Source organism: Lutra lutra, chromosome 4 (assembly GCF_902655055.1).
Source record: "Lutra lutra chromosome 4, mLutLut1.2, whole genome shotgun sequence".
NCBI lineage: Eukaryota > Metazoa > Chordata > Mammalia > Carnivora > Mustelidae > Lutra > Lutra lutra.
Window position 1 is genome coordinate 169,293,689 of NC_062281.1, and position 23,116 is coordinate 169,316,804.

Here is a 23,116-nt window from a genome sequence, read left to right on the forward strand (position 1 = left end):
AACTGTGCCTCCCCGAGGGCTGGGCTTCAGAAGGGCAACCGCTTCCCGGGTCGGTCTCCCGCTGCCGCCGTCCAGCCTGCGCCCGCTGCGTGGGAGCTGGGAAGAGAGACTCCGCAGACGGCGGGCTCCGCGTCCCTCTGCTCCGGCGGGCGCGTCTCCTCCAGCTGGTCGGGCCGCTAGGCTGCCGACGTCGCCCAGCTCACGGTGCCAGCTCTCTTGCTCCACGCCCGGCTTCCAGGCTCCGTGCCCTCGCAGATGAAGGGACTGGGGGCGGCAGGGCGGATGGGGACATCTGGGAAGCGAGGAGAGTCCTCGTTCTCCGGGCGTCCCCCTAAACCGGGTCCAGGGTCCCCTTCCCCGCCCCCTGCGCAGGTGTGAGCGCGCGAGTGTACGCCTCGGCGGGCGTGAGTGTGAAGTGTGTGTGCGCGGGGGAGTGCGCGGAGGGAGCGCGGGCGGCGGGCGGCGCGGGAGGCGGGAGGCAGGGCGCGGGGAGGGGGCTGGGAGGGAGTGTGTGCGCGCGTGCAACTCCACTCCGGGGCTTTGTGCGAGCCCGGGCGATAGCATTGGCGGCGGCTGGAGGAGGAGCGGCCGGAGAGGCGTGCAGCCCGCCCGCCAGCGCCGGGCAGCCAGGGCAGGTGGGAGCCCGCGCGGGAGCCGAGCCGAAGCGAGCCGGAGCGGAGTCCGAGCGGAGCCCGGGCAGAGCCCAGGAGCCTCGCTCGCGGGCGGCCCGTGGGCGGCAGCCGGGCGGGGCGGGCGCCGGCGGGGCGGCCCCCCAGTAAGATGCGCGCGGCGCCGCGGGGCGCCCCCCACTCGCAGCGGCGCTCCGGAGCCGGGCAGCTGGGCCAGGCGGCGCCTCGGGGGCTGCTGCGCGCCCGCGCCTAGAGCTGCCGCCCCAGGGAGCCCGCCACGGCCGCGCCCCGGGCACGCTCGGCGGCGCCCAACGATGACCGCTCCCTGGCGGCGCCTCCGGAGTCTGGTTTGGGAATACTGGGCCGGGCTCCTCGTGTGCGCCTTCTGGATCCCGGACTCGCGCGGGATGCCCCACGTCATCCGGATCGGTAAGGGCTCCCCGGAGCCGCGGGTCTCGTGCGACCGGGCGGGGGCGGAAATGGGGGGGCCAATGAACGCGATCCCAAGAGCTTTTCCCAACCTCTCGGGGCAGCCGGGGCCAGGTGACCACCGGCAGCTCATCCCGGTGAGGACAAAGTTCCAAAGCCAGGGTCACGGGGCCTTACTTAGTGGGGGAGGAGGCGGCCGGGCCGAGGCGGGCGAGGGGCCCTTGGCGCGCTAGTGAGAGGCCAGACCCGGCTGAGAGTAGCGAAGCGTTCCAGCCCCAACGCGAGTGGCGGGCGCATTCCCCCGCTACTGCCAGCACGACCGGCCGCAGACCGAGTTCTGGGACCCGGGTTCCCCGCGGAGCGGGAACCCTGGGGAAGGCACCAACTTCTCTTGCCTTCTGGCTCCCCGCAGACCCCTCGCCCCCACCGGGGACACGGCTCCAGCGGCCACGGCGGGGACACGGGCGATGGCTTCGCAGGACGGGGGCATTGGGTTTCCTCTCCCGGCGGCCGCCCACGTCCTCGGGGGCCCCATCCGGCCAGATAGCTTGGGGCGGAGTAGGGACAGCCCCCCGCCGGTCGCTCCTACGGTCGCCCGCGGCTGGGGGAAGGGAGCGACCGAGCCTACCCGCCGCGGCGGGGAAGGCGGCGGGAGGGATGCGAGCTGCTTTGAAAGTTAGCCGAAATCCCTCCGCAGCTGGCGGCGGCTGGCAGGGCTGCGCGCGGCTTTCCCGGGCTTCGGCGTCTCCGCTCTCTTCTCTTACTCGGGGCTTTAACTTTGTTGTGGCCGCCCCAGGCGCCCTGTAGGCAGCGCTCTGGGCAGTGCGGGGGGCCGTGCGGGGGGCCCTCCGGGTGCGAGGCCCCCGCCCGCCAGGGCTGGGCCCGGCCTGGCCACGCGGGAGCCTCGGCCACGCAGGGCCTGCGCCCGCCGCCAGGCCGGACACTTGGACCGCCTGGGTTCTCGAGGCGCCACCACCAGCTTCTGGCCCCGGGCGGGCTGAGCTCTGCTGAGCCAGGGCCACCTTCTTCCCTTGTGGCTCTTCTCTGCGCGCGGACTGCTAGAGGCGTGAGGGGGTGCAGGGAACCAAGGTGGGGCTTGGCTTCGGTATTTGAGGTTTTCCTAGGAGGTGGTCAGGAATCTGTGGGTGGGGGTCTGTCTTCGTGGCTTGCTCTTGGGCCCCACAATCTCTTGAACTCAACATCGGGATGGGGGTTCAGAGCAGTTCCCAAGCGCTGCCCACGCCGGGGTCTTTCAATCCATGCCTACGGGACTGGCAGACTCACTCAAATCCAACCCCCCGAGGCAGAGGAGTCCAGGCACGGGGCTCTGGGGACAACCCTCACGGTCAGGCTTAACCCTTTGCAGTTCAGGCTGCTCTTGCAAGCCAAAAAAAAAAAAAAAAAAAAAAACCCAAAATCAAAACAAACAAAAACACCGTCCTCTGTTTCAGTTCTTTTGCCTTCTCCAGTTCCCAGTCTGGTCATCATTCCAGGGGCAAGCAGTCCCTTAGTAGTGGGCCAACACTTCTTTTATTCCATCCTTCCTTCCCTGTTTTTTGGGTGCCCTTGGGAGGAGGGAGGGGAGACCAAAAGGTGCTGTGTGCCCATCCCACGCATTGCAGGTTCCTCTTCCGTGGTTCTTCCCTCTGCAGGGGAGTGAGGGGAGCTGGCTATGCTGTAGCCCTGCCTCAGGGATGGAGGTCTTTTGAGGACCAGGGAAGTCAGGAGCAGATGAGGACAGCCCCTAAGGATGAGCCAAGGAGGGGCAGAATGATGTATCCTTACCTGCCCCCTCTTACTGTGAAATTGACTTGCACTGGGGGCTCCTCCCTGCTCTGAGGGGAAGCCCCAGCCTGCCTGCCCTTTCTTGGGTTCAGCTTGTAATAATGCAATTAAGATGGCAAAGCCCTCCTCTCTTCTAATCTTCTTCGTATTAAGCCCCAGGATTAATTAGCGTGTCGGCCCAAGCCATTTATATCTGAGAGCCCTGCCCCATTTGATTCCCAGCCCGAGGACTGGGGTGCTGTGCAGATGCCAAACGTGACCGCCGGCGCTGTGCCAGCTTGGACGGAGGATGGGAAGGCTCTAAGGCCTCTGGGCTTCTCTGGAGCTTCCTGGGGAGCTCAACTCCCATCATTCTGAGCCTAGGCTGGAGCCTTAGCTGGAGCCAGGGATTCATAGTGGACATGGTGCTTGCGTGTGGACACAGTGCTTGCACGCATACACACACACACACACACACACACAATTGTATGCCGAAACCCAAACACACCACCTTGGCTGGGTCTGACACCATCCTTCCTTTTCTGATCCACTCCTGGGATTCCAGGGTTCTGGCTGGGGCTGCAGGAATTGAGGTTCTGGAACTTGGACTCCGGAGCATGCTGGGTGCTTCTGGTTCCCCAGACGGGTGCCTGAGCCCCCTGTGCTTGGAGCTGAGCCCTCCAGCAGGCAGGCATCCCTGAACACCAGCCTGGAAGTGGGTTTTCCTGCAGGTGTCTGAGGGGCTCTCTGGGCTGGGGAGCAGCATACCCGCCCCTCTCTTTGTGCCGTTTTTTGGGGGCTGAAATTTCCTCTTAGACAAGGAGATGGATAGCTCAGCAGTGTGACAGAGTGTTCAAACAATCCATCTTGAATAGATGAATTGCATTGCTCTGTCTTTTTGTAATTGTGTCTATCAGAGGGAGAGGTCAAGGCATTGATTGCTTGGATGGTTTGCAAGTAACAAAGGAGAGCGAGGGAGAGAGCGAGGGAGAGAGAGTAATTGGATTGTAGTCTGCGGGAAAAAATGATCATTGATTATTTTTTATGAATATGTGGAAGATGTATCTGCGTGTGATTATCAAGTGTTGCTCATTGAAGGTTTTCAAGGCATATTGTTCAGCATTTTATTATTACTGTTATCATCGTTATTATTGTTGAGATGGATTCTGGTCTTAACTCATGGAAAGCAGTTTAATGCACGGGTCCTCTCAGCCAGACGGGCTTTACTGACCTCACGTGGGAATCTGGATCTCCTGGTTACGTGACCTAGAAGCTGAAGTGGAGGGGCCCTAGGGTGGGAGCTAGGAGGCCTGGGTTTCCTGCTCTGTCTTCTTCCATTTACTAAGCCATTTTGGTCAAATCACACTATTCTCCCCAGCCTCAAGCCTCAGTTTCCTCATCTGTTACCCGTTGGGTTGGCTGTGACAGTTTGAGATATTCTGCGGCTTTGAAGTACCTCTGACAGCAGACTGGTGGGGACTGCCTTGCCCGTGACATTGTAGGTTTCGTGGTTCCCTAAGGCTCCCTTGTGTTATATGCACACTGTAGGATCGAGGGCCAGCTTGGGACTTGAAAAGGGAACCAGACAGTGGAGGCAGCAGCTGGGAAGCTCTAGTGGATGATGATGCTTTCTAGCGAGGCAGGGGGAGGTTCAGAGCCAAGTGACTGCAGAGACATAAAGCAGATGTATGTGTTGGGGGTGTGGGTGGCAGGGAAGGGCTGGCTCAACCCGGGAATGTCCGAGTATCCACAGACAGAGCAAGACAGATGAGCCTCGAGCCCCAAGCCTGGGCTGGGGAGCCCAGTGGCCAAGCGTAGCAGTCTGTCCCTGGGGAATGAGATCCCATCCCCCAGAGATCCCCCCACCAGCCCCGTCCACTGTCCGCATCTTCTGTGATCAGTTCACCCACATGGTCCTGAACGTTCATCTCCTGAGTTTGGGAGCCGTGTGTAAAACAATGAGGAATTTCTTACTGTGACTGGTGATGCGCCGAGACATTACCGCCTTGTAGGAGCAGACAGGAGCTGAATGAAGATCAATAGGGCTTTCCCCCCTGGAAGTAAATAGCTTCAGACAAGACCTGGGAGTGGCCCGAGGGGCCTTGGAAAGCATTAACTTGAGGAATTTCTGCCTCTACTTTCTAGCCCAGCAGCTCCTGTCAGCCCGGGCTTCCCTCCTCCTCCAAGCTGGAGTTTAATTTCTTCTTGATGCCTGCCTCGCACTGCGCTAAACAGTCTTTCGACATCAGGATGATCTGGGGTTTTTGGAGGTGGCTTATGCAGGGTGAGTCAGGCATTGTGTCCTGCCTGGGCTCTTCCAAGGTCACTGGCATCCCCCTGTTGCTGGCATGACAGCTGACTTCAGAAGTCCAGCTCGCTGTGCTATTTTGAAAGGGCTTTGAGGGGAAGCTCTTTGTCCCCCACCCCTTCAGGAAGGCAAGGCTGCTTAGCTGCTTTTAGGATCCTTGCTGGGGCTTGTGAGCCTCCCTGAGTCCCCGTGTTCCACAGACTCTCTGTGTTTCGGCTCTAGGAAACAAAGCCCCCCCCCAACAAGGAAGAAGCACAGAGTCTCCTGTGGACGTTAGAAGTCTCCCTTCTCTTGGGGCTGGGCTCCAAGACCATATACAGGGGAGGTGGCCCGAGGCTGCTTGGGGTGCCCTTTTGGGAGGAGACTCAGTTGTGCTCAGCAACTCGGTTTGTTTATGATCTGCTGAGGCCACACTTCCTCCATCCCGTGACAGACAGCTGCCCCTGCCTCCTGGGGCTCAAGCCTGAGGCCCGCCTTGTTTGCTCCAGACTCTCTAGAGGGACAGTGGAGAAACTAGAGCCAGGGCTCCGTTTGGGCAGCAGCAGCAGCAGCAGCAGCAGAGAAGAGCCTGGAGTGCTCCAGGCCCTGCCCAGCAACAACAAGGAGTGAAGTTCCAGGAGCAGGGTTTGTCCTCCTGATGCTGGTGTGACTGGACTGGAGCTCTGCATGGATGGAGGGGCCCTAGGGCCAGGTGCACACAGCGTCGGGGGCTCCTGGGCTGGAGTAGCCCTTCTCCCAGGTGCCAATTCCCCCTCAGCAGCACCAGGGGGCAGTGTGCCTGTGTTGAGGTATCTGTGTGTGTCTCCTGCCTGGGACCCCACCTGGGACTGGAGCAACATCGCATCACACACAACAGGGACAAAACGAGGGCCGCGGTTTACAGAGCACTTACAAGGTTCCAGGTACCGTGGGGTTCCAAACGCTGACCAGCATGCGGGGGGATAATAAGCATTCAGTAAATGCAGCTGCTGCAGTGTCCCCCCCCCGCCACCCCACCCCCCCGCTCCCCCATCTTACTTAGCCTTCGCTGCCCCGCAGGTATTGTTTCCTTTTTGCAGATGAGGAAACTAAGCTTGGCAAAGTTGCTTACTTACTTGCCCGAGATCACAGGTCCAGAGAGAGAGAGAGACGCAGGATGGGAACCCCCGGCAGCCTGACTCCAGGTCCTGTGTGTCTGACTGTATGATTGGAAGTATGAAAGCACCAGGTGGCAGAGGTGCTGAACGGAGCTCCCCAGTCCCCATGGCTCTGGGTGCTGCATGTGGCCTCGTAGGGCTGGGCTCTGTCTGGCCTGGTGTTGGAGAGGGCTGTGTGGATTCTGCGACATTTAACCCTGCCAGTGCTGGTTTGCAGAGTCCCGCTGTCTTTGCGGATGGCCGTGTGGCAGATTCGCTTCATCTAGAGGAAAGGATGGGTGGTCTTTGCCACCCCTCCCACCAACACACTCATATGGACTCCATCCCACTTGTTTGGGCTTCTGGACTCTGTCCAATGCTCCAGTTCAAGCCTGAAATGAAGGATGGCCTTTCCCTTGGGGATGGCTGTCCCCCCCCCAACCCCTGCCATAGGAATCCCTCTGCTCTGGGGACTCCTGCCTACTCACCCCCTTGGCAGCCACCAGGCTGTCCTCACAGACATCTTCAGAGCCTTGCGGAAAGGGCCCCATGGCTGTGTTTCCCCCCACCTCCATCCTTCAGCCAGTGAGCTGACAAGAGCAGGTGGTCGGTGAATTGTTCTTTGTTCTTCCTTTTCCCCTCACCTCCCTTTACCCTCCCCAATCCCAACCCCTCCCCCTTCCAACATCCTTTCCAGGCTAATAGGTTTTATGGTCATTTGATTTTATTTAAGCAAGAGTCACATTCCGACCTTCTAGATAGAGCTCGCTTGCCAGGAATTGAGACCAGTGGACAGAATGCGGGGCAGGCCCACTGACACTGGGTTCTGGAACCTGAGCTCTCTCCCAGATTCTCTGGGCCGGGTGTGGGCACCTGGGTGCAGCCCTTCTCCCAGGCCACCTCTACAAGAGCAAAGGCAAATTCAAATTTACCTTTCTCGTCCACCATGTTCCTTCTTCCTGGGGGATGCAGGGAGACTGGGGTGATGGTGACCACCAGGGACGGAGTGGTTCTGAAAGTGGGGGAAAACTGCACTGCTGAGAGCCCCTGGAGAGGTGACAGGTTTGAAACAGGCACAAGCAGATGGGTCATGTTATTTCCCAGGACCTGGTTTTCCCCATCTGTAAAATGGGGATGATACCATCTGCCTCCCAGAGTCAGAGAGGTAGGACGTCTTTGCAGAAGAGCTTAAATGTTGCCCAAAGATTGGTTTTTGTTCTTGCTGGTGTTCACCGGGTGTGACAGCAGCACAGGGCCTGGATGAGGGGGAGGTGAGTGAGCAGGCTGGGGGTAGAATTTCAGCAGGCTCTCACATAGTGACCCTGGGCCAGGGCCCCTGACCACAAGAGGGGGCCCTTGCTGAAATGTTGTGGAGACTGGGTGGAGGCCCAAGGTGTTGGGTTTGAGGACCACAGGTCCTTCTGATCTTGCTTTTGTTAACCTTTGGCCCCATTCTATAGCAGCCATGACCCAGAGCAGCTCAGCAACCCCCCCTCCCCACCTGGTTTTATTTCCTTTGGAGTTATGTCTGGGGTCCCCCTGCCTCTGACTATAAGCCTGGCAGTCTCCTCTCCCCAAAGGTCACTCTGCCACGTTCTCTGCCTTGCTTCCTTGGATCTCTCTGCCTTGTTTACCAGGGCTGACCGGCCTTGGCTGGGGTTAGGCTTGTGGGTGTGTCTAGGGCTTTCTCCTGGGCATGAGTGTCCTGCCTCCCCCATTGGACAAGAAGCTGCCCCAAAGGGTGGAAGGGCGCCTCTCCCACCATCACTACCAAGAGGCGGGATGAGTTGTTTTGGAGTCAGATAATATATTTTGTTGGTTCTAAGATGGACTTCCCGCCTCCACCTTCTCACTTCCCTGAAATCACTGTGTGTCCCATGTTGTAACTGGGATCACGTACAGGATTTTTTTCTTTCTTGGCCCCTCAAAACATCAGGGTGCATCTGGGGTTTGGCAAAATGTGGTGGATCTGAGTTAGGCTGTGAGTCTGACATGTCTGCGCCTTGTGACGTTGGGCAAGTCATGTGACCCCGGAGCCTCCGTTTCTTCCTCTACGAGGTAGAAATACTACTATTAGGCAGAACCGTATTCAGATGTTTTTGACCTGCAAAAATTTCATATGGTGGAACCTTACAGTATCATCTTCCCAGACTTAGTGTGAGGATTAACGAAGATAAAGTGTCTAAAGCTGTTTGCACGGTGCCTGATGTTTAATAAATGTTAGGAGAGAAAGGATCCTCTCAGGGTGGGGGCCATGTCTCTGCCTTCAGACTATGAGCTCTGAGGCTTATGTACCCTCTGCCTTGGGGCTAACCCTGGTGCCCAGTACTCCGTTCAGCTCAGTACATGGCATTTACCCACTGCCTGCACACCTGTGTGTCCCACAGCGGAAATGGTAGGATCTGGCTGCCTGTGACCATTATCCACGGCATTAGGGAGAGAGAGAGAAAGAGGTGCCCTTCAGGATGCTTCTGCATGTTAGCTCCCAGACTCCTCCTGGCCTGCTATTTATCACATACCTGCAGCCCATGGGCATATTTGCATCTTTTTCGTTGAAATGCATTTTGCATGTGTTCAGTGTTGAGAAGACCCTGGTTGTGGGATGCTCTGTAGGAATTGACCCCGGGGAGTCCTGATCCATCTTTCTTGGAGATGAAGTCCCATCGCGCGTCTTGGGCAGGTGGGTGCAGCCCAGAGAGGGTCTGCGGCTGAAGGCTGGACGTCAGGGGATAGACACTGCTGTCTCTGCGGGGAGACATCAGGTAATGAGGCCACGGCAAGAGCCGGGGAGGAGAGAGTCCCCATGGTGATCATACAGATCGGAGATAATGAGATGGAGTGAGATCCGGGGGGAGTGGCAGCTTCGACTCCAAATCCTTTGGTGCCATGCTGAATGGTGGCTAAGGAAGGCAGGGGAAAAAAGGGAGCGAGAAGGAGCTAAGATTCTAGTTTGTGTGAAGAGGGTTCCAATCCATAGGAGACAATTAAGTCTTGAGCTATTAAAGGGACGGATGTAGACAGGCTGCTGATGGAAGGGGGTTTATAGAGTTCTCAGAACAACTGCAGGGATGAGCTCTTTAAATATGGGAACGAGGGGGACTTGTGCAAAGCCTTCCTGCATCTGCTTTGCAGAACTGAAATATGCTATTCCAAAAAGCCTGCCCAATTGGGCAGAAAAGCAGAAGCAGGGAGCCAAGGACTTCCCAGGGCTCCACGGCATCACAGCATCACATTTCCTGTCGGTGGTGGAGAACCACAGGATTGAGGCTGAAAAGGACCCCAGGGGTCATTCTAGGCCTCTGGTTCTCAAACATCAGCATGCATCAAAATCACCTGGAGTGCTCGTTAAAATCCAAATCGCTGGGCCCCACCTGCAGAGCTTCTGATTGGGTGGGTCTGGGGGAGGCCTGGAATTTTACATTTTTAACAGGGCCCCAGATAATGCTGATGATGCTCATCTGTGGCCTACCCTGTGAGGACCACTGTTGTAAGTCACTGCAGGACCCCCTCCTTACAGGTGGATCTCTGGTCTCTATTGAATACCACCTGAGACAGGAAGCTCACTACTTCAGACTCTGTTTTGTTCCTGACTGCAAATGTTTTGGTTGATTATCATCTTTGTTGCAAGTTTCCCCCTAAAATTCATCTCCCCGCAGTTCTGGGGAAGGCCACAGAACTTGGATGTTGAGAGTGTAGGTTCGGAGATCCACCTGTCTGAGTTTAAACCCTCTTTGTCCTCCAGACTCTTGACACTTTGGGTAAGTCACTTAACTTCTTGGCCTTAGCTTTCCTCACCTGACAAATGCGGATAACAATAGATTTGACCTCATGGGGTCGTTGTGAGACTGAATCTGCCTGGCACCAGAGAAGTTGTCCGTGCACTTTCACAGTCCAGTATTGTGGGTCAGTTCGCCAGTTCTGGAATCTGCCAGCCCCTGACTTCAAAACCTGCCTCCATCACATCCACCTGCCCCGGGTGATCTTGGGCAAATTAATCTCTCATAGTAATGATAAAATAACAACAACAATAATAATAGCATCTGCCTCACAGGGTTGTTGCAAGGCTTAAATGAGTTAATGCTATACAGTGTTTAGACCACAGCCATGGTGAACACTTAACAAATGCTGTCCATTAATCTTATGTTACGATCCCCATGCCCACTGATTCTGGTTTGTGTTTGCTCCCTGTCCCACCATGCAACCCTATGGAAATGTAAAGGCATTTCTCCAAATTAAAATTTTCCAAATTGAAGATGCTCAGTTCTAAAAAAAAAAAAAAAAAAAAAAAAAGTCTTCGTTCTTCCCCCAAAAAAGATGTTCCGTTCTTCCTCCGAGGTGTTGAGAGCTATCCATGGTGCTGCCTGTGAGTTGCACCCAGTGAGTGCACCGCTTCCTGGGGTCTCGGCTGCCACGTCTCCTTGTACGATCCGGACCACCATCTCCAACCTCTCGGTAGTTATTCCGCCTTGCCCAGTTATGCTGAGCTGGTGGTCTCTTGAGATCACCTGGTCTTCTGCACAGGCATCGCTGCTGATCTATGACTTCTCTCATCTCCCCTTTGGCAGTTGATCTTTGGAGCCTAAAGGCAGGACCTGTCATTTATCCTTGGTAAATCCTATCATTGAACCTTCAGGCAGTTATTCTCACTTGTTGTTTCTGGACCACCAAAGCCCATTCTGGCCCCTCCACCCTCGGAAGGTAGACATGAATTTCACCCTCTTCGTCCTCCCACCCCAGAGGTCTGTGGTGGGGGAGAGGCTGAGTGGTTGTGGGCCTACACTACTGTTGGGGCTAGAATCCTGTGCTCTGGGCGGTACAGCTTTTGTGGCTCCCTTTCCGCTCTGTGCCGTTGGAACCTGGGATGAACCCACCTGCCCTCCCTTCAGTTGTGTCTGCCAGCAACACGCCAGGCAGGGTATGACCAATGTCAGAGTCTGTTGGCTTAATTCAATGATCTTTGGGCCACTATCCTATACTTTAACCAGCTTCAAAACCCCACTAGCTTGCTTTTTGCTTTCAGATCCTTCATCTCCTGCTCTGGTTGGCAGACTTAGACTCTGTCTCTCCTTGCCTCACCCACACTCTCTGCTCCACTCTACCGAGCACCCAGGTCTTCAGGGGTCACTGTGCCTTCCTTCCCACCCTGGGCCTCTACTTTTGCTGTTCTTTCCAAGCAACTCCTAGTCATCCTTCAGATTTCAGCAAATGTGTCTCTTCCTGCAGGAAGCTTTTCTTGACTCCTGCCCACTTCTGTGGGTCCCCACAGCACCCTACATTCCCTTGTCATAGCATTTACTATACAAGAGGGACCCAGATGGCTTATTCCCAACTTTATCCAGTGTCTCTAGTTAGTACATGACTAACAACTATTTGTTGAGTAGATGAACGCATGGGTGGATACAGTCATTTGAACAGAAGTTCACCCACCTGCTCTGATATTCAGCTCCACACCTTTTCCATCTGGTCAGCAGGATTGTGTGAAAGACATCATTCGATTCTTCTACTAAGTCAAAGTTCTAGTGAAGTCTTTGGTGTCCTGACATGCTAATTCAGCACCCTCTACGCTAAGACTTTTTCCACGTAGTTAGCTTGGGCAGAACTGGACTATTTAGAGGGGCAGGTCCTTCTTTTCCCCAGGCCTAGACTGGTCTTTACATCCATTGTCTGGTTTGTATCATCATGATTCTCCTCTTGAGAGAGACACAAAACTCCTCTTTCAAGGAGAAACTGAAGAAGAGCTCACGGCCTCACCTGTCCCTCTTCCCCACTAGCCCCTCAGCATCTTTCCTGCTCCCTCTGGACAGTGAGCCAAGAAAGGGAACTTCTGCTGTTTGTCCTTAACCAGGCAGGTCACTCTGGATGGCTGGCAGGCAGAATCAGGCCTCTCCGTTTTCTGTCTCACCACGTCACCTCCTCCTGCTAGGGTGTGTGTGTGGATAATAGGTCTCCTTGTCAGCTCTGTTAAAGCAGAGGTGTTAATAGTTGACCTGGAGATTCAGGCTATATAGACAGTCAGCCTGGGCCCGGGGATGTGCGGCATCTGGGTTCTTGGGAGTGTGAGTGTGTACACATGTATATGTTTGTGTACTTAGAAGAAATGACCACTTGAAGGTTTGTTTCTCTAGTATACACTTCCCAAGGTGTGGCTCAACAGCCATTCTTTATCCGAATGAGCCCAAAGAGTAACTGTAGTGACTTTCCTTTGTGTCAGTGGGAAACTGAAGACTTCCGTGGTGCTCCCAGTTCCTGGCAGACTGGGCCGATGGGTCTGCCATATTTGTGTAGCCGAGAGTGAGGCTGGGCCAGGTTTGCGCTAGAGCCCTGGGCTTCCCCTCTTGCGCTGCACAGCACTGGGCTCTCCCCTGAGGCCATGCCCTCCCCTTTCTTGCTTCCTTCCCCAAGGAAACAGATGACACATTATGAGCAGAAAGAGCCTGTTGCCTACATGGCCATTTTTCCTGCCCAGTTTAATAGAGGTGACAGCCGTCTGTTTTACTTGTCTCATAACATCAAATCAGTAAATAAAATATGGGTGAACTCTCAGGTTTAGCTGAATTATGGCTGGTCCATGGGGACGGAGGGCTGGGGAGAGCTGAGCAGAGAGATTGAATCCCTGGCTTGTTGCAAGAGAGGCTGAGCCTTGTATCCTCTTCTGGCTCCAGGAAATCTTTCAGTGTTGAAGAAGGCCAGGCAAGGTCATCCTGTTGACAGTCTCTGAGTTCATGGAAATCCAGAACACAAAGAGGGGGTCCCCAAGTGTTGGAGCTAGAAGAGTATAGGACCTGTTTTTACTCTTTCCTATCATAGATTGGGAAACTGAGGACTGAAAGAGGGACATGCTTTGTGCCTCATCCCTTGGGGAGCCATAGGAGAATCAGATGAAAACATGGGTCTCTGACCCCCAAGTCTATTGAGAAAACTCCATCCCTGTTCCTATCTCACACACACGCACACATGCACATAGGCATGCACACATTTGAAGCTTTAAATTTGCAGTCTTGAGATAGAGACTCGGTTTTTCCAGTGCTGAGAAACAGACCTACGAAACATTTTTCCACATTGAGGGGGAAATACGAAACCAGATTCATCTGTGTTTAGAAAGGCTCTTAGGTAATTGATACACCCTATGTAGTTCCCCAAGAGACCAGGAGATTTAAGATCACCCCTAACCTCTGGGTTCAGCACCATGGAGAGCAGTCAGGCTCTGGGGTATGGAGTGGGTGTCATCTCCCACTGACTCTCCTAGCAGGGGTGATGTGGTTGTTGTCAGGTCTTGCTAAACAGGCATTCTTTTTCCAAATGCTATTCCTCTAGGACTCTGGTGTTCATAAACCAGACTGAGATGTTTAGCAGGCACACAGTAGGCTAGTAAGAATGATTATTTGTGGTCATTTAAATCAAGTAATTCACAGTAAAAGAAAATGAAGAGGACAGATAGAATTTTCTCCCTCCTCCCCCCACCCCCAACATAAATTGTTCCTAAGCCTTTGGTGCCTTGTACGGCTTGTCTGCTAGGGAGCAGCAGCAGATGACAAAACGAGTGAACATTCTATTGTCAAAGATCACACCTGATACCAAGCGTCTTTGCTCAGCTTGTCAGCGTCAGCTTTCACATTGCATTTGGTAAGCAGGCTTGTGTTATGTATTTTTATCCTGCTAAATGTGATTCCTTAAAAGTATTTTGTGTGTTATTATTTTCTGAGTTGTGGAACCCTGCATACCTATAATAGAGCCACATTTTCTGCTAGTAAATAAAATTACTCCTCGCTCAGGTGATGGGAATTAAACGTGTCACAGCTTCATGGTTTTCCCCAAAGAACCCCACAAGTCCCAGGTGCTCTGCCACCTGGATGTGTCTGAGAAGCCTGGCAATGGGGCTGGGTAGTGACAGAGGTCTCTCCTAGACAGGAAAGGCACTCCGGGAGTGGCCTCCACCTGCCTCAAAGAAAGGGAACCTTTTGTCAGTCACTGAGATGCTGGGAGCTGGCTGGAACACCTGGCCTAGAAGCCCAAGGGCACAGGATTCTGAGAATATCTGAGTGACAGAGTCAGAGGAATTGGCACATGCCTCTGAACAAGGAGCGGCATTTAAGCCAATGGGTTCCGAGGAGGCAAGATGGCCCCTTTCAGTCAGAGCAGATTGATGTGGATTAGGCAGAGGGGACATGGGCTAAGGTGTTTGCAGAACAGGACTACTTTCAGGCCCTGGCCGGAGAGATCTCAGTGAGAAGGGATGGAGGGGATGAGGGTTTTTTCCCCCCTCCTCCTGCTTGGATTCACAGAATCAGAAAAATTTGCTTTGAAAATGCGGCTATTTTTATGCTGTTTGTAATTTAGTGTTTATTTCCTGCTGTTTTCACATGGACTCTGGGCTGACTCATTGATTCACCAAATATTTATGGAGCGCCCACTCCGTGGGCTGTGGCGTGCATGGGGAAGGGGGTTGTGGAGGGTCTGAGGGTGGGAGGCAGCCTCCCTGGACCTGGTGGTAACTCGTTGGCCTCTTGGTAAGTCCATGTAGGTGACTTTCAGGGATGGCTCTGGTTCCTTGAAAATGAAGATACGTGGAGTGCAGACCAGAGCCCCACACTAAGATCTTCCTCACTCTCCTGGGTGCTGGGGAGGAGCTGTAAGGCTCAGAGAGTAGAAGGAACAAGTTAAAAGTCACACAGCAGAGCCAGCTGGGAAGCCACGTCTTTTCCCTTGCAACGTTCATGCCCATGCTCCTGCTCGCCTTGCTCCTTCGAAAGCATGTTACCCCTTCCATTGTTCTGAGACTTCCTTTGCTCCTGAGCTGTCACACCCCATTCTCAGATACCCACTCAAGGTTCATTTTGGCCAGTTTTCTGTCTCATGTCAGAGCAGAACCTTCAACTTTTCTAGATGGGACAGGTGCATGTATAAGTAGGGAGGAGAGATAGGGGTAGGGGTTGGCATCCCATTTTTGTCTCCAAAGAAAGGCTTTTCTTTCTGGCTGATTCAGATTCTTGCTGCTGCAATGTAAATCCATCTCGTCCATGACATGATATGGCCATTTGTGGAGTTTGGGAAGGAACATCTCGATTGGGAGCCGGTAGCTTCGGGGACTGTAGCGAAGAAGCTCTCAAACAATTAAGTTGAAATGGCTACACTTGCCCTCATGGGGGCTTGGGCAGATTTATAATATTTTCTTTCTTAAAAAATTGGGATTTTTTTCATGGAGACAATGATTTATGGAATAATCAATTTCTTTATCTACCTAATCCATTGGAGCGATCCGTCAGCACAGGCATCCATCTCCTCCAGAGGCTGGAGAGGGCAGACAGCCTTTGAGCCTGACTCACCCAGCAGAAGATGGCTTTTTCTGTGTGCTGCTTTGATCCCAGAGTGTGGATCTGAGGCCTGCAGAAAGGAAGGTCTGGGGCTCCTGCAGTCCACTCTTTGAGCACAGATGGTAACGCTTTCTCCTCCTCCATGTCAGCCCCACCTAGAGAGGAGTAAGGTCCAGCACTCGTTGGCCCCATAGTACAGGTACAGAGACTGAGAGGAAGGTCAAAACCAAAAGCTTGGAGATGTGAAGGCAAGGGTTGTCATCCCTTAATCTCTGAAGGCTGTTGTGTAGGAGGGTGAGCAAACCTGGTCTTAGAAGTCCCAGCAGAGAGAATTGGAGCCAGTGGGAGGATGGCCCAAGAAGGCAGAATTTGGTTCAATACCAGCCATCTCATAGGGCTATTTGAAGATTAAGTAAGATAACCTCAGGGGGAGGGTGATAGTGAGCTTCCTGTTAGGGGAGGTAATCAAGAACAGATTGGCCAGGGATGTTACTGAGGGGCTCTGGATTCCTTTCACTGTGAAACTGCAGGCATCCCCAGCTGGGCAGCTAGAGAGGCTATAAAAACCCAGGCTTTCTAGGTTGCCTGGAAGGAACATACCTGGTCTGTTGATACAAAGTCCACGAACTCACAGACTCTGAGTTCGGAGGGGTGGTTGTGAGGAGTCATCTTAAGGTCAGACTCTTTTTGTCCTGCCTGTCTCCTGGAGCAGTTTGTCCCTTGGCAGTGCCCAGAGGTCAGGAGGAGACTGGTGGCTACAGCCAGCTCCGGGAAGGACCTGTCAACAATTTTGAGCAGTCTAATGCCAAACACACTGGCACGCCTGATGTCCTGGCGTCTCTGTGCAGTAGGTGTGATAACCTTCTTTTGCAGAGGTAGGAACCGAAGTCTACAGGAGATGGATGGTCCAAGGTCATACAGCTGGTGGGGGTGGGGCTCTGTCTCATTCACACGAGTGCACAGCGGCTATTTCCTCCTCAAGCCTTTACTGTGCACGTACTATGTGCCAACCCTGGGCCAGGTGCTGGGGCCATCAGGGTGAGCTGTATAGACATGGTCCTTGCCCTCATGGAGCTTGCAATCTGGCAGGAAAGACAGACATCAAAGAGTCACTGCAGGTTCAAGGCATGTTATAGAAGGGAGGCACAGACTGCACCAGAGAACATCGGGAAAGACTTTCTGGAAAAGTGATATTTGGGCTGAGACATGAGGGAGGAGGAAGGCACAGTGACATCACGGTGATGGGGAGAAGTGAGGGCTGTGTTCTAGGTGGAGGGCATAGCCTGTGTAGACAGCCAAAGAACAGACAGTTGTGTTGAGTTGTACCATGCAAGACAATCAGCTCATAGGTCAAAACGTGGCCAAAGAGCAGCATTTCTTGTGTTCCAGACTTGTATTTAGAAAACTCAAGGAAGAGTTTTCTAAATGGAGTGGAGAGAATAAAGGGAGGGTATGTGGAAATATAAGCCCTTAGTAGTGGGCCACATGTAAGCCTCTATAAGCCATATGAGAAGGCTAGAATTTATCCCAAGGGTACTGGGGAGCCATTGAGGACTGTCAGAAGGGAGCAACATAATCAGATTTGTTCCTTTGCAAAGTCATCCCTGTGGCTGTGTGGTGTGACTACGGGGGTGGGGGGTGTAAAAGTAGAAGCTGGGGGGCCATCAGGAAGCTGTTTAAGTAGTCCAGGTGAGAAAGGACAGGGAGCTGTGTGGGCAGATGGAGAGTTGTTTAAGAGATCAGGTGTCCTCATTCCTGGTCCAGGGCTCTCCCCAGAAGCCGGCTGTTCCCTTGGCCCCAGGTCTGAACCCAGGAAACCAGGCCATGGTACATATGAATGGACCCTCCACAGAACTATGCACTTGTTTTCTGAGCCCTCTGTCTATGGATATCACACCTGGTTGTCTGACAGCTCAGCTGGGCCTCCAGCCCCACTGCATGTTTCCCTGGTTGGACCAGAAAACCCTTGGTGTGTTCTGTCTCATGGTGTGCATGACCATGAGCACTCCATGGGCTGTAGGCTGCAAACAGTCTCTTCCAGCAGGCCGACAGGACTTGGAAATGTGGTCGCCTGGCCAGACCTTCTGCAAATCCTAGGTTTTTCTGACAGCCTGGCCAGGAGGCTTGAGAAAGGAAATCCCGTCTGTCTCCACTTTCCTCTTCAAAATCTATGAGGGGCCGGGAGCTTCTCTGTGGGTGAGCTGAAACCCTTCTCCCACTGAGGACGGAGCCCTCCTTCTTCTTGGCAGAAGATGGGGGTAGGGAGAGCTCAACCTGCAGGACAGACGCCGGGGTCAGTGCCCCTGAGGACTGCAGCATCAGGCAGGGGTGGGGGAGGAGGGACAGCCGCACGGATCTGGCCGGGCTGTGCTTCCCTTACGGTTTCCATCTCCAGCCCCAGTTGCTAACACACTGTTACTGTGCTCCTAGACATAACAAGAGTGATCTGTTAGAGGCTCGCGATGTGCCAGACGCTGTGCTAAGCATCTTCCTGACATTCATTCTCTTAACACAGCAAATCAAAGAGGTAAGGACTTTGTTCCCACTTTAGAGACAAGGAAACAGAGCCTGGCGGAGTGCATGCAGAGAAAGCATTCAGAAGTGTTCATTGATACCATCATTGTCATCCATCATCATGGCTGGCAAATAACAGCTACCAGGACCTGTCACAGAGCCTGGAATGAAGTGGGTACTCAGGGGATATTTCTTGAATTTGCTTATACATATTTGGGCAGAAAATGGGGTGAGTGGTCTGGGTCAGGAAAGGGGGAAAGCTTGGGAAAGGGGTCTTTCCAGCTTTCTGGATCATTGAGAATCTCTTGCTCCCATCTCCTACCCCTGGCAGGTGGGGCTGTTTCTGCCTTCTTGCATCTTCTGTGCTTCACACCTGGATGCCCTCCCCTCTGGCCTCCTGCCAAATTTCTGTTTTCTCATACTTCCTGTTCTGTCACCTCCTCCAGGAAGCCTCCTCTGATGCACCTGGGCAGAGGCACGACTTCCTCTGGGCCTCCTGGAGCCTCACTCCAGCCTCCTTTTTACAGCCTCCTTTTTACAGGTACAGAAATGATCTCCTTCCCCTTGAGCCCCTGGTGGCCCCAGAGCTCACAGGGAAGCGTGGGTACCTTGTGTGTTTGCTTCCAACTGTTTTGTTTTGTTTTGTTATTAATACAACAACGGCAACATCTTTGGCTGGTGTGCTCTCTTGAAAATGAACTTCTTTGCCTCAAATTCAAGGAATTCCACTCCTGAACTCTTTTTCTAGGTTCTGCCCTCTCCCACCTGCACCCCCATCAATTTAATTTTAAGCTGAATTAGTTTTCTAAGTTGAGTTAGCCAACATTCCAAAATTGGGATGTTTTATGTAACAGTTTAGGTTTCTGGCTTCCTTTCCCCCATTGCCACATGCCACAGCCCCCACCTATCCTTACAGCACATCCCCTGACATAGGGCCATTCATGGTCATGGTCAGGCACGAGCTCGCGTGCAGCAGCATTGAGAGGGAAAGGGGAAGCATTTTGTGTGACTGTGTTTTTATTATCAGGAGCAAAGAAGAGGCAGAGCAAGGGGGCCATCTATTTCAAATGTCTGTGTCTCGCCAGCCCTGCTTCCCAGTAGGGTTCCTTTTGTCTCCCCGCAGGCACTGGGTCCCTGACCCTCACCAGGACCAGGAGTTTCTCAAAGGCAAGGACCTTATCTCATTCCTCTTTATCATGATGGTAAGAACCAGCATTCTCAGAGCCTTTCCATTTCCCTCTCCATCTCATTTAACCCTTACAAGGTTCCTAAGGTCGGTGCCATTATTCCGTCTTTCCAGTGGAGGAATCTGAGCCTAGCACAGGGAAGGACCCATTTGGGAAGGGGTGGTTGACAGATTTGAATGCCGGTCTGCCTGGCTCCAGCTTGATTCCCCTGAGTGATCCCAGCAGCTCACCAAGCAAGGTCCACAGTAGACAATTCAGTGCCTCACAGATCACACTGAATCCCAGAGTCATGGATGGACTGGAGCCTGGGATAGGTCCTCCCAGCTGTGGATGGTGAGTGGCATGTTTGGGATGCTCCTGGCTCTTCTTTGGGCATCTGGATGGCTCCAAGTGGTGCTGTGCGTCCGAGGCAGCATTACTCAGAGTTAAGTTAACATGTTCCAGGCAGAAAATCTGCTGTGAGTCCCTTCACATTACCGTGTCTTTCAGGCACCAGGAGATGGGGGGAGCATTCTAATAGCCTCTGTCTTTGCCTGCTCCCTGTAGGCCTGGCCGTGGCCACAGGCCCACCGTGCCAACACAGTCCCAGCCACTAACCAGGCCTGGAGAAGAGGCCACGCAGACTCCCACTCTTTCCCTCCTGCCTCCAGGCTCTGAGCAGGGGCACAAAGTAGGAGGCCCCGCACAGCCTCCATTTCTGCTCGGCCAGGCTTGGGGAGAGCAGGGAGAGGCTGTGCCCACAGCCTGGCAAGGGTACCTATAGGGAGAGGGTGGGCGGGCTGGTGTCATGGGTCAGGCAGCAGCGGCAGAGGGAAGCTTTAGCAAGGAATGAAGGGCCGGCTCTGCCTGGGAGAGTGTCTGTGAATCTCGCTTTGACCAGACACATTCAACTTGAGATTCTAGACATCTGGCCTTTCTGGGTCCAGCAGCGGGTCCCCTCACGGGGAGGACAGCCGTGGCTGATGTTGTTAGACATCACAGCAGGTATGAGGCATGGCTGCCTTATTCCTGCCACCCCCTCGGAGCCCGCCTGAGGTCTCCTGGCTGCACAGTCCAGGGCCTCAGCCCCGCCCTGCCCCACCCCATGGTGGGACCTGAAGGCCTCCATTTCTGGAAATTGTGGTGGCCCTCCAGGTCTGATTGTGGAAGTCTGTTTGAGTAGCCTTATTTCTTCCCAGTGCTAAGCGGTCATGCGGGGGCCGTCCGCCCCAGCACCACGTCAGTGGATCTCGGGTTTCCACCTCCCGGGGTCTTAGGCCTGTAAGAGGAGTGAGAAAACCATGGAACATGCCACCTCCCTCAGGGTCAGCACTTCCCGTGCCAGCTGGAAGTGACTTGGGAACACTGTTAAAGGTGAGACACAGCCCCCTTGCCTGGGGTCATGCCAGCCCCTCGGGGGGACATGAGAAGAGACCAGGCAGGGGACCTTCCAGAGCCCCCCACCCTCCCTGTGCTTTAGCTCATGGTCTCCAGGGAGACAGGCTTCCTTTCCCTTGGGGTGGGCAGCATGGCCTCTGTCATCGACCCATCCCTGCGGACAGGCTCCCACTTAAAACAAAGAAGCAAAAAGAGAACTGATAGACCAGGACCAGGAAAAAACAACTGCTAGTGCTTACCGGGCGCTTACAGCTCTGGGTGGTATAGAGCAATTCCTAGTGCTCATTCTTTAGTCCTCATCAAGACCCTGTGCGATGGCCCAAGTATCCCCATGTTGCAGGTGAAGAGCTTATGGTTCAGGGAGATGAAAGGATCGGCCCAGGTTACTCAGCCAGCAGGAGGCAGGGCCTGGGTGTGTCGCGTCCTGGAGATCAGCCTCGGAGCCCCGGCCCTCAGCCATTCACGCCAGGCCATGGCTACCTCCTTAGAGAAAACCCGGGGTACTGGGGAGTATGGATTTTTCCAGATTCCTGAACCTAGAGTCCTGATAAAACCCAGGCAGGAGCTTCCTGGGCTTTAGGATCCCTTGATGCTAAGACAGGAACAGGATGTTTAGACTCTATTTTGAGCCCACTGTTTTCATCCCCGAATGAACCCATGTAGATGAATTCTGAGCAAGAGACAAAGAGTGAGTCAGGAAGAGGAAGCCGGTGTTTGAGACAGAGACACTCAGAACAGAGGAGACAGGGAGAGACAAAGAGATGGGAGAGAGACAGAGAGGAGAAAGGGAAACTAAGCACGTTCGGTACAGAGACAAACAAGCTCTCAGTCGCCTGGTGGGGTCAGAACGACCTCATAGTCAAAAGGGCAGGCGCAAGTGTCTAGATGCCCACTTGGGATTGCCTCTCTCTGGTGCCCCACCAGTGCCTCAGGCTTCCCTGCTTATCTCCAGCTGCTCAGCAGAGGCCGCTGGGTGTGGTTTACCTTCTATTGGTGGATGGGCACCATATGCAAAATCCTTGAGGTTGTACCAGCCTGGCAGGGTGGGGTTCACTGGGTTACAGACAGAGTTGTCCCGGGGGAACCAGTTCTTCTAAATGGGATCCGTGTGAAGAGATGTCTGGGAGTCGGCTGGAAAAGGAACTCTTATGCCTAGAACACACCCATGCTGGTCGGTTCTCAGAAGCTGGTCTGTAGCTCATCTTGCTCGCCTGGCTCCTTCCTGCCTTTCTCCCTCCCCACAGCTTTCCTTCCTCCCATAAGTGCTGGTCGAGCACCCCTATGCACCAGGTGCCCCAGGTGCTGGGTCTAGAGGGACGAGAGTCCCTTCTTCATGAGATCTTGTCTAGTCTATCTGGGATGACGAGCAGTAAGCAAGTAAACAGGCAAGTAAGTGCACAGTTGGAGATTAGAGCAAATGCTCTGCGGGAACATACTTGAGAGGCCACTCTGTGCTTCTGGAAGCAGGGAGGGCCTCCCTGAGGAGGTTGCATTCAGGCGGAAGCCTGCAGAGTGGGAGGAACGGCCATGGGAAGGATGCAGGGGAGCGTTCTCAGCAGAGGGAACGGCCTGGATGAGGGCCTTGAGAGTGGGAAAGAGTGTGGGCTGGCCAAAGAACAGAGAGAAGGCCCGTGGGGAACAGAGTAGGGAGGTGGTTTCCAAGGTTCTATGCTCAAGAACCGAGCTGGTACAAGTTCTAGGCCGAAGCACTGGCCGGCCTCATACCACAGACCATTGGTTTCTCTTGGAGAGTGACAACTTTTCCCAGCATGGGGGCTCACCCAGGCCTGCTGGGACAGCAGTGGAGGAGCCAGCACTGGCCCACAGAGTCCCAGGCTCTCTGCGGTGGGGGAGGGGGAGAGCTAAACATTGAAGACTCTGATTGGCTTATTCCATGCACCGTGTGCCAGAATGTGTACCTAGGCTTGGCCTATGCCTCGACTTGGGAGTCCCCATGCTCTTCGAGGCGTCTGGAATTTTGAGGATAGGTCACCAGGCCATCTGGCTCAAGCCACTGATAAATGATTCAACACATATTAGTGTCTGGGTCCAGGCTGGGGGCGCTTTGGGGGACCCTAAGAAGAGGGTCCATCATTTAAGGTAGCAGAATTCTCTCCAGCTTGCCAAGTGCATGCACGTCTGTGTCTTGTTCAGTGCTCCCAGCAGTGAGCTCAGCAGGCAGGGGAAGACGAAGGCTCCCCAGATCGCTAGGAAGAGATGGAGGTTCTGTGAGGCCAGCTCACTAATTCAAAGTCACATGAGTAACATCAAAAAACCCTGGTTTAGGTCTGAACAGTGAGCCACTCCTTCACCGTTTAGGGGCTCTGTGACCTCAGGAGCACAAGGTCGGCCTCATTTTTCCTCATCTGTAAATGCAGGAGACATGCTAAGCATAAAAGCACGTAGCTGGGGGCCCGGTAAAGAGTAGGGGCTTTGGAAATGGTCAGCTCTGCTTCCCTCTGGCCCTCTGACCCAGCTCTGG

General features: G+C 54.1%; 1 protein-coding gene across 1 annotated transcript in view; it reads left to right on the top strand.

The window, feature by feature from the left end:
• Nucleotides 1-588: 588 nt before the first annotated feature.
• The window catches only part of GRIK3 (glutamate ionotropic receptor kainate type subunit 3), a 224,100-nt gene continuing 201,572 nt past the window's right edge, over nucleotides 589-23,116 (top strand). The window contains 1 exon segment of the mRNA XM_047728335.1: nucleotides 589-1,058. Coding sequence (XP_047584291.1) covers nucleotides 944-1,058 — 115 coding nt within the window. The 5' untranslated portion in view covers nucleotides 589-943.